The sequence below is a fragment of the Carassius gibelio genome, chromosome B3 (genome assembly GCF_023724105.1).
Source record: "Carassius gibelio isolate Cgi1373 ecotype wild population from Czech Republic chromosome B3, carGib1.2-hapl.c, whole genome shotgun sequence".
Taxonomy (NCBI): Eukaryota; Metazoa; Chordata; class Actinopteri; order Cypriniformes; family Cyprinidae; genus Carassius; species Carassius gibelio.
Window position 1 is genome coordinate 3,265,872 of NC_068398.1, and position 11,854 is coordinate 3,277,725.

At 36.9% G+C, this 11,854-nt stretch overlaps 1 protein-coding gene across 2 annotated transcripts; it reads right to left on the reverse strand.

The window, feature by feature from the left end:
- Nucleotides 1-297: 297 nt before the first annotated feature.
- On the reverse strand, nucleotides 298-11,854 carry LOC127952185 (oocyte zinc finger protein XlCOF6.1-like). 2 transcript variants are annotated; one of them, XM_052550583.1, is made up of 3 exons: nucleotides 11,116-11,854; nucleotides 4,268-4,362; nucleotides 298-908 (listed from the first exon to the last, which is right to left on the reverse strand). In XM_052550583.1, the coding sequence occupies exons 1-3, from the start codon at nucleotides 11,522-11,524 to the stop codon at nucleotides 867-869; spliced, it is 546 nt and encodes a 181-aa protein (XP_052406543.1). In that variant the 5' UTR covers nucleotides 11,525-11,854; the 3' UTR covers nucleotides 298-866. The 2 variants fall into 2 exon arrangements, with proteins under 2 accessions (XP_052406543.1, XP_052406542.1); XM_052550582.1 differs by having other exon boundaries at nucleotides 298-4,362; nucleotides 11,116-11,853.

Genomic DNA, 11,854 nt, shown 5'->3' on the forward strand with positions numbered 1-11,854 from the left:
GTTCAGATTTGGTGGAGCTGCACACTCTATTTGGACAAAATATATGATGAGACCTCCTAGGTGCAGACATTACAAAAATTCAGTAAATGGTAAAGTTTCATGTCCTGTTTTGACATTAGACAAAATATATGATTAGGCCTCCTCGTTGCACTTAAATTAAATTCTACATCCTAAAAGCAGGCTGGAGACACAACCAAAGAAGGTAAAAGAGTTGATAAGAACCATATGTATGAAATGTATTGAACATGGGCACACCTTCGGGAAACACTGTATAAAATAGAGTACACAGACTCGAGATAATTTTCTAAAGAGCTTTCTCAGTTTTATTGTCTCGAGAAATGGTTTTGGCATCAAAACCTTCGAGAGTGATTCTTCATAGACATGGCAGAAGCTACCACAACACATGAACACACATAAACAACACATAAACAAGTTGCAGAAACAAAGTGGGGAAAGAACGAGTTTGAGAGAGTGAAAATGTGAAATCCAATGGTTATAGCAATATATGCTTAGACCTGAACAGCCTTAAATCAATAAACCCTCGCATTGAGTTTCTCAGTGAGGCTATTAAACTTTATATTAAATGCACCAGTTCAGCTAGAGATTGTACTTGTGTTGCCTTTGTTTTTAAGAGAAGTCCCTTTGTATGGCATGGCTGCAGAAAGGGGTTTCCCAAAGTTTTTTATTGGCTGTAAGTTCAGTAGTCATTGGAAGTGATGTATTGGGCGTTGACTGAAGGATGGTCTGGAGTCCTGTACGCTTGTTGAAGATTTAAAGCTGTCGCAGACAACGTGTAACATGGCCTTGTGGAAAAACTGATGTAGAAGAAAAAAACATAAGCTGATGATACTAGATGGCTTGTCTTCTCATGGTGGTTGAGTAACAGCTCGCGTGCAGGCCAAAGCACGCTGAAAGAGAACTAAAAAAAAACTTGCCAAAAAAATTCAACCAGGCTACATTTGTTGGGGTTGTGATTTTAAAACTTATATGTTGAACATATGTCTAAAGGTGTCTTGACCAAACAGACATTGTCTTATTTCGGGGGGTTGAAATGTTTCACCTCCCAATACACAAATCAACATGTTATGTCACACAGTCTGAATTTTCCCACTCCTGCAGAGTATAATTTAAACATGATTCCTATAACAAGAACATGATACTTTGAATTCTCAAACATAAACATACCAAACATTAATAGAAACCTATGAACTGTTCAATAGTTATTAAAAATGACATACACAATCATTGAGTAGTACATGATAATCAAATGTGTTGGATTACATTCATCATATGGAGTTATGCATCACAATGATATTTGTTCATTAGTCCTTTTAGCATCATTTTGGTCTGATGCATTTAGTCATGTAAAGACGGTCTCTGAGTCGTTCTGTGAATGTGAGAGTGTGTTCTGTGAGGAACAAAAGGTCTAAAGGCTCTAGAAAGAATCACGGCCTGGTTCTTGTCTTCTAGGTGGAAGAAGTCAGTCTGAGGAAGTCTTTAGCTATTGATTTCTATCATGGATTTACATGTGATGTTCATGCTGTGTGTCTCTTTGACCATTAATCTTTGTTACTTGCCTCGAATTTGACAATCTCCTTCCTGAGTTGAATTATCAATAAGTTGTCATTTTTTAATGCTGCAAGCTGTTCAAAGTTGTGAAAGATTTGGTTAGGCTTACTTCGGACTTGTGCTGGGATCTGATTTATCATCATCTGTTGTCCTGAGCCTCTTTGTGGAATTCAGCTCTTTGTTATCTCTTTCACACTGCGTTTTCGGAAAATACACAGGTAATGTGTCCCGGCAGTTGTTCCGGGACACATTACATTGTGATTTCCCGGAATGTGTGCATGTGTTCACACAACTCGTAGAGGTCCCGTAATGATGCAGGACATCAGGATGTGACGTGTAATGCACAAGTCGATAACGCTAGGCTTGTTAATTTTAACTTATCAATCAATCAATCCCAGAACATGTTTGCTTTCAAACAGAAGGTGATCCGGCAATGTTCCGACAATTGTCAGGGTGCAACATGCAGTGTGAAAGGGGCTTGTGTTTCAACACGGTTCTGTTTGAATCTTAAATTTTCTGATTTGCTCTGATACACCACATTGTTGATACGATGAATAATAAATTTAAAGGTGTCATCGGATGCTCTTACATATTGTTTGAACTGAAATGTGTCTTGGCAATGTGTGTACACAACCACCCTATAATGATAACAATCCACCCAATGTGGGTTTTTTTAATCACCGTAAATGATAATCAGTTTCTCAGATCAAGCCATTTATGAATTCTTGGCTGTGTGATGTCATACAGACCCAGGCTTATCCCACGACTGTTGACTGATGCATTGCCATTGTTTCGAGGCCAGAGCAGGAACAGATTAAATGTCACCTAAGCGATTGAGGAGTACAGCTAATGGATGTTATAATAGATCCAATAACGTTAAGGTTTCAGACACACTCTCTCGATTTAAATCTAGATTAAAGAGATATTTTTAGCTAGCTATATCTGATCAAATGCACATTTTCATTCTTTTGCTTGGGTGGAACACACCATCTTCGCTTGGTTGGAAGAGCTGCTACACTAATTTTGTCGCTGTTTGCTTCCATCTCTGTCACGAGACTTGCATGCCGAGGGCAACTAGGAATTAGACAAGCTTCATTCTGGATCCTATCCTTACGAATATTTGAGATGACCAAACACCTGAGAAGTAGGGATGGGTATAGTTCACATGTTATAGATACTGATACCCAAAAATGAAAATTGTTTCATAATTTACTCACTCTCAAGTTGTTTTAAACCTGAATGAGTTTCTTTCTTCAGTTGGACATAAAAAGTTATTTTTAAGAATGTGGAAAACTAAACATTTTGCTGTTTTTTTTTTCTGATTGCATGCAAACACAAACAGCACATGCATCATGGATATCACATGCACGTTGAGCAAACATTGGCCACATCATTAAGTTAAGGGAAATGACAGCCAGCAGCTTCAAAAAATACTGGTTCTCTGTACTCATCCCTGATCAGAAGAGATGATGCCAATCTCCAGAAGACTTCAGATGATGCTAACCCTGGAACAGCATATAAAACTAAAAATTTTTGCTTAATCACAATGTTTATTCGCAATCACAAAGTTTAATCGCAACATATTATCATTGCAGTTAAAACTGTTCACTGTCTGTTTGACTACTTGTAATTTGTAATTTATTTTAATTAAACTTTGCAAATTGCTTTTCCTAATAATGTCCTAGTTATCAAGTTCTGCAACTAAATGTGGCAAAGGTTTATGGTCTCATTAGTGTGGCTTGTCTCCAAACTGGAGTGAGAGATGGGGTGATCAGAGCTCTTTTTATTAAGTCCCTAAATAATCATATAAACTTGGAAAATGGACATCCGATGACCCCTTTAACACTTGAGTCTCAAGGTACTTCTTAAGTGACAAAGACTTTCCACACTGAGAGCAGGTGAAAGGCTTTTATCAAGAGTGACTTACCAAATGAGTCTTAAGTTGTCCTTCTTGTGTAAAAGTCTTTCCACATTGAGAGCAGGGGAAAGACTTTTTCGCAGTATGAGTTAACATGTGCCTCTTAAGGCTTGAGTCATATGTAAAACTATTTCCACACTGAGAGCAGGAGAAAGGCTTTATCCCAGTATGAATTAACATGTGCCTCTTAAGACATACGTTATGTGTAAAACTCTTTCCACACTCAGAGCAGATGAACATCTTTATCCCAGCATGAATTAACATGTGCTTATCAAGATTAACTTTCAGTGTAAAACTCTTTCCACACTCAGAGCAGCTGAAAGGCTTTATCCCAGCATGAATTAACATGTGATCCTTAAGGCTTGATTTCTGTGTAAAACTCTTTCCACACTGAGAGCAGCTGAAAGGCTTTATCCCAGCATGAATTAACATGTGATTCTTTAAGCTTGCTTTCTGTGTAAAACTCTTTTCACACTGAGAGCAGCTGAAAGGCTTTATTTCAGCATGAATTAACATGTGATACCTAAGATTTCTGTTACATATGAAGCTCTTTCCACACTGAGAGCAGCTGAAAGGCTTCGTCCCAGTATGAATTAGCATGTGATTCTTTAAGCTTGCTTTCTGTGTAAAACTCTTTTCACACAGAGAGCAGCTGAAAGGTTTTATTCCAGCATGAAGTAACATGTGATCCTTAAGATTTCTTTTACAAGTGAAAGTGTTTCCACACTGAGAGCAGATGAAAGGCTTCTTGACTTCTGTTGTTTTAATGCTGCAACTCACAGATTTTTCTTCATTGACGGCATGGTCTTTCTGATCCTGATATTTCTCCTCCACCTTATTCAGATCTTGTCTTTCTTCTTGAATCTTCATCAGGCCTAAAATTAAATCATTAAAAAAAATAAAAAATCAGTTGGTACGTTTGAAAACTAACAGAATAAAATGTATTTACAAACAAAAACAAAGTCAAAACTGTCCCTTTTTAACAAAGATCCATGAAATTTTATGAAAATGTCTAAACACACTGAATTATGCTGCCAGGCCAGTAGATGGCAATGTCATTTTGTAAAGAAACACTACAAATTGACAGCTCCAACAAACAGGCATTGTTCTTTGATACATTACTGTAATTTAACTAGGGCTGCAACAACTAATCAATAAAATCGTTTTTTTTTTATGATGAAAATTATCGGCAACAATTCTCATTATCGATTTGTCGGGTCTACCCACAGTGCCTGTACAACTTCAGCTGGTCACATCAAATTATAGCACTGAATTACACATTTATTTGGACAAAATGCATCTAAAAATAGGTGAGTTACGTGTAGTGTTTGACCGATATGTTGCCATGGCCGATATATCGGCTGATATTTGGCATTATTCAAATATCGGCATCGGCCGATAAGTTTTTCTTTGCATATGTCAGTGTTTACGAATAGATTAAATGAACGGGGGGGGGGGGGGGTCATCTTTACAAATTATATATCATTATAAAGGTCTAAGGGTTGTACAGTGTTTTCTCTACTTCCTGTTGGCCTTCCGTTGTTAATCGTAGCTCTGTGTAGCTGTTTTTATTTATTTATTTATTTACTCTAGAATCTTTATCTTACTATCACTCTCTGTTTTTTAAAGTAATAAAATATAACTTTAAATCACACCATATTTCTTATATTATCGATCAATCTTATCAGATTAATTTTGATCGTTCACTTTTATTTTATATCCGTGAGTGCAGTACACCTGAAAAACGTTAGCACTCGTTAACTTGTCATTAGCGTTTTCATTCGAGCCTATCGCTGTTTTCTTTTCTCCTCTCCTCTCTCTCGCTCCAGTTTTTCACAAGTTCATCAAACAACCGCAGTAAGAATATTTCATCAAGCACTGTGAGTAATGGCTTCTCCTGCTATTGTTATTTGCACCTCTTGCCACATGTACAGTTTATCTATCTCTGTCGCAGATTAGGGATTCACATGTGATAAATGCAGGGAAATAGTTAGGCTGACAGAATGATTTCAGAATTAGAGACATGCATCCAAACTTTAATTGAGGACAGTAAGAATGTTAGAGCTCTAAATATGGCCTTGGATGCGTCTATCTCAGGGATTCCTGTACATTGTCCGGTTCCGGCAACAGAGCCCCTGCAGCAGGGCAACTGGGTGACAGTGAGGCAGCGTAGTCGTGGGTCAAAACACCGCTCTTCTGTTCCGATCAAAACATTAAACAGGTTCTCCCCACTCAGTGATGCACCCAATGAGAAACCTGATGAAAGTGCTCTAGTTATTGGCGATTCTATTGTACAGAACGTGAATATAGAGACACCAAGCACGATGTCAGACACTGTAATATGCTCTGGTCCCCTCCCTGCTTACCGTGGTGACAAGATGCATAGCAGATTGTCATCACTCAATGGCTGGATGTCTAAGTGGTGCCCACAGAATAACATAGGTTTCATAGACAATTGGATGAGCTTTTGTTGCAGACCTGACCTGTTGAAAAGAGATGGTTTTCATCCCTCCTGGGGTGGCGCCACTCTTCTCTCTAGAAATATGGCAAATAGTCTTAGTGTTAATACTTGACTAACTGGGGCCCAGGTCAGGAAGCAGACAGACTGGATAAAATGGCTGTCTGCTAGCTGCCTCACGTCACAGAGGTCAGCTAATTCTCAGCACATAAAGACTCTTTCACCTAGATATCACACTATAGAGACTAGGTCTGTGCGATATGGACAAAAAAAACCTATCACGATTTTTGATCAATTTTGCGATTTCGATTTTAATCACGATTTTGACAAACACAGACATGCTTTACAGTCATAAATGCATTCAGTATAAATTTTAAACATATTTCCAAAAGAAAACCAACGAGAGCTTTATCTCTAGCTTACTGTAGCGGTGCCTCAGGTGTTGTATGTTTTGCCCAATATATTTATTGCCCAAGGGTCACTGTACGCATCTGCAGTGCGTATACAGTAAGTTATGTGTAAGCGGTTCAGAAGCAGCAGTGAGAGTGCATTATTGTAACGCAAAAGCACATTAAAATAATGCGCGAATCTATCCACTCGCACCAGTGATGCGTGGGTCAATGTATTAATAACCTGCACCGACCGATGTTTTCAACTAACCCGCCCGCAACTCGGACCGCAAAAAAATAACAATTAAATATTGTACCTGACCCGCATTTTTAAAAAGCAGTAAATGCTCATCGTATCGTCATTGGTCCATAGGAGCGTAGGCAAAACTAACTAGGCAAAAAAAAAAAAAAAAAACTTAATATATTATTTTGTCAAGAATTATAAAAAATCGTTAGTAAGCTCTTAATTTGTATAAAAAAAAAAAAGTCTATTCTGGCTATGTCTATTTGTATGTTTCTGCAAGGTCAGCAGACATTGATGCTCGGGTTAGTTCCGATCAGAGCTCGTGAGCTGAGAGCGCATTTCTGAATATCCCGATCCGCTCGCTCATTCCATGTGGTCTCGCTCAACCCAGAAAGAACTGCTGGTTCGAAAATATGTTAATTTGTGGTTACCATGGATTAACTATAGTAACCATGGTTTTTTGGTTTTATTTGTAGTAAAACCATGGTTAATTTTCGTAAGGGCATTTATTTTCATTTGAATATTTTCGTTTAAAAGTAGACATTTCAAGCTGTCTGTAATATATAGCCTATATTTCTCAAAACTGTGAGGCACACGCTGAGTTTAATTCACATGCAATGCAAGTGATCTTGCCGGCGCCTCATTACATTGTCTGCTAGGCTATATATTGGCTTCTTATTTATTAAATACGGGCAACTGATTGATAAAACATTGATCAAAATTAAGATATAATTTATACAAAACGAAAATCTTTTAAAAAGAGTTTTCTATAAAACAAAACTTAATGAAGTCGTCAAACATATTTTATCAAAAACAGCGCTGTTGCTCCCCATGCAGTCCTCTTTGCCGCCTCCATCTCTATGTGCAGACTGAGCTCGTGCGTCATCTTCATGCCAGTTATTCAGCCAATAAAGTGTAGGCCTATGTATTTCAAAAATGCGACCGCGACCCAAATATCATTACAAATATTTTTGAATGACTCATAACCGCGGGCACCCGCTCATTTTGGATCAACCCGCGCATCACTGACATTGCACGGAGATTTCATTTGCTCTGTTAACAAAACCAGATGCGCGTGCTCAGATCATAGACTGTATAAGGATCAGATATATGTTGCCTTACAATGTGTCTCCTCTCGCTCAACCTGTGTCCTGTGCACTCACAACTCTCTCTGTACTCATGGGCAAGATATTAAATCTTTTTGCACATTTTTATTTATAACCTTTTCTGTTCTCGTCTTTTTACTGTGTGCAGTATGAACGTTCTGATCCGTTAACATGGGCTCGAAAAAAAGGCTGTGCATCCCAGACAGAGTGTGTGAACCTGGAGTTAGGCATATGTCCAGTCTGCTCTCAGTGCTCTGCTCTCGCGCTCGACTCAGGTGCGCTGCATCCTGATTGGTTCAGATAACATACTGCAGGAGGTCAGGGTGGCAGAAAATCGTGCTATAAGGCCATTTAGAAATCGCGCCAAGTCAAATCGCGATTTTATTTCGATTTCGATTAATCGCACAGCCCTAACAGAGACTGTGTCTGTTCCCTGAACTAGAAAATACAAAAAACGTCCAAACCAAGTTAAGATTAACAATTTAATTGAGGTTTAACAAATAAAAAACAGATGCAATATGGATAAACAAATGATAAAGCTTGGAAGCTTGGCTTATTGAATATCAGATCCCTTTCTACGTAAACACTTTTTGTAAATAATATGATCACTGATCATAATATAGCAGTGAATGAAAATGTATCATATCGATCACAAGTGCAGTATGGAGTACCTCAAAGCTCAGTACTAGGGCCGCTACTCTTCACGCTTTATATGTTACCCTTGGGAGATCTCATCAGGAAACATGGTGTTAGCTTTCGCTGTTATGCTGATGATACTCAGCTCTTCTTCGTGGCCCGGTGAAACACACCAATTTGAAACACTTTGCTTTTTTGTTTTATTCGGATCAACATTATTTGATTTTAACATTTTGAAATAATGCATTTATATAGCATACTTTTATTTAGTCTCACTGGTAAATACCTTTTTTTTTCATTTAAAACCAAATGCACAAACTAAAATACTGAATGCTGGTTAAGAAACCTCTTATTGAATGTGTGTTGATTGTGTTGTTTGGACTGTAGAACTATGCAGTTATTGACTTTAATTTCACATGGTTACAGTTAATGTTTTAATTTAAGGCCAGTTCTACGTAGTTTGTATTGAATGTAGGCTACTTACTGTGCAGTTACTCCTGTTAATTTCAGATGGTTATGGTTATTGTTTTCAATAGCTAAAAGCCAGTTTGGCCAATTAAATACCAAATAAACATCTGGTTTAGGCACACTTTCCTTCTTTCTTGTTTGTTGCTTAAAAAAAAAAAACACTGAAATTGGTATCGGAATTGGCCAAGAAAAATCATGATCATGCATCCCTAGTATTTGCTAAATTTGTGTAAGCAGTACACATCAAAACATGTATAAACAAAATGCAGTACGTCCCAAATTCGTCGTAATACTGAGTCATAAGCTGCGTTTCCACCGAAATTACTACGAACAATTGTTCCAGGAACCTGCCCCCGCCCAGACATGTTGTTTCTGCATTTCCACTGCGGTCTAAAATAACGGCAAGATTAGGCAAATAGTCTGGTGACGTAGGTCTGCATACATTTCTTAATACAAAGTACGCACATTTCGGACTTTCATCCTCAGTAGTTCAGACTTTGTGAGTTCAACTCGGGAGTTTGATGTCCGCGACAATGCAAAACCGGTAATTCTGCAAACAGCAGCGAACTTGACAACATCAATAAGCTCGCCTTGGCTACTGCAAATTTCATCATTGAATATTAATAAAAAAAATGAAATAGGATTTCAAATACCAATGCCTCCTTTCGTTTTCATTTAAACATAATAATAGCCTCAGAAATGTACTCAGCTGATCGCAGGGAGCTGACCATCTCCGAAAATGAGGAAACACATTTTTAAATAGTTGCTGTGTTTATAAATAAGATTTGAGTTTAAAACAACAACATTCTCACCTGAAATTGTAAATAGTTTAAAAAAAGCCTCAATAACTGTTACACACATATAATACATCAATGTCTCTTCTCTTTGTGCTTTGCACTTTTTAACACAAATAGCTTACAATGTGTGCATCCAGAGTGCAAAATGATGCGCTTGAAGCAACACGCTTCAACCATATCATTCTGCGCACTGGATGTGCACATTGTGAATGCTTCATGCAGCACTGGATTTGTTTTGTCCTTTCATGTTGTTGCCTTGTTAAAAAATATTCTATACATTTAAAATAAATGTATTTTCAATTTTATAGTTTATACTTATGTATAAACACATTAATGAATGTTTTTAATTAATAGATTTTATAAAAATACAAATAGCAATGTGCAACATTTTACCATATTTAGTGCAACACCTTATATTTTTTCTCCACAAAATAGTTTTTTTTTTCACTTAATGTTTGAATTTCTAAAACTTCTGTGCACTGATTATTCTAGAATAACTTTTGCTGTCGAACTATCCACTAACCTAGTTTATGATTTTTTTTTTTGCCATATATTATAAATATGCATAGGGCCATATTTTTTCATATATATTATTAATTTTTTTTCTTTATAATGAAGTAGTCTGTATCTAGTAGATTGTGAAAGAATGATTATCAGTTCCACACACAGAGATATATAAATTGTACATTTATTTAAACAAGGAAAAAAAATTCACTGGTATCGGATCGGTATCTATATCAGCCAATTCTGAACCCTAGGTATCAGAATCGGTATCAAAGGCAAAAAAAGGCAGATCGAGCATCCCTAATTTAAGTATAAGCCAGTTTATTTTACACATTTATTTTTAATATAATTCATTTTCAAATTATTTAAAGTTTCTCAAACATTAATTTAAATTAATTTTTTTTTTATTGAAATATTACTAATCAAAAATTTAGTTTTTATATATTTATGGTAGAAAATTTACAAAATATCTCCATGGAACACTACTTAATATCCTAATGGTTTTTAAGCATAAAAGACGAATTGATAACTTTGACCCATACAATGTATTTTTGCCTATTGTGGCAAACATACCTGTGCTACTTATGACTGCTTTTGTGCTCCATGGTCACATATATCTTACAAGGTCAGTTTGCATTGCCATTTGCAAAGCCTATGGCAAAATTGTTACCGATTTACACTGAAATGTAACAAACAAGCAAATAATGCTCTACTGAGACATGAACATGATTTAAAATAGATGGTCCTATAGCGACTTTACTTAAAATCTGGCTCCTACTAGCGTAAAAAACTAATTCAGTCTCACACGCTCTGAGTTCAAGACAGTTTTATGATTCAAAAAAGGAAAATAAATTCTAATTAAAGTAACAATTAAATCTTCTCAGTGTCAATTCACTCATATTAGAACTTTGAAACATGGATTTAAGACATTTTAATGATAGTTAAGGTCTTATTTTTGCAAGGTCTTATTTTTGCATAAAGGATCTGTGAATGTACCTCAAATATGAATGAAGAATAAACACCAACCTCCTTGTTCCTCGTGAGTTATTCTGCAGATTTCTGGTTCCTCGTGAGTTATTCTGCAGGTTTCTGGTTCCTCGTGTTTTATTCTCCAGGTTTCTGGTTCCTCGTGTTTTATTTTCCAGGTTTCTGGTTCCTCGTGAGTTATTCTGCAGGTTTCTGGTTCCTCGTGTTTTATTATCCATGTTTCTGGTTCCTCTTGTTTTATTCTACATGTTTCTGGTTCCTCGTGTTTTATTCTCCAGGTTTCTGGTTCCTGGTGTTTTATTCTCCAGGTTTCTGGTTCCTCGGGTTTTATTCTCCAGGTTTCTGGTTCCTCGTGTTTTATTCTCCAGGTTTCTGAATCCTCTTGTTTTATTCTCAGTGTTTCTGGTTCACTTGTGTTCTCTTCACTCTCCTCTTTAACGAACATCATCTTCACAGCAGATCTCAGTTCAGATGATACTCCTCCAGGTATTCCTGCTTGATTCAAAACTTAGTCACGATTGTGAGGATGAGAAAATTACAGCTACTGACCTGATTCAAAAACGGTATGTTTTTACAGAAACAACATTCCCAACCGTTTGTATTAAACCAGCATCACAACAAAACAACAGAGAGCTCGCTGACGCTAATCTTCTTCCTCTGATGTTTAATGGTGTTTGTCAAACAAACGTATGTGTTTAGCGCCACCCGCTGGACTGGAGAGTGAAGGTGATGGTGAGCTGACTTTTTTCCTTTGAAATAGCCGATCTGCACAAATAAA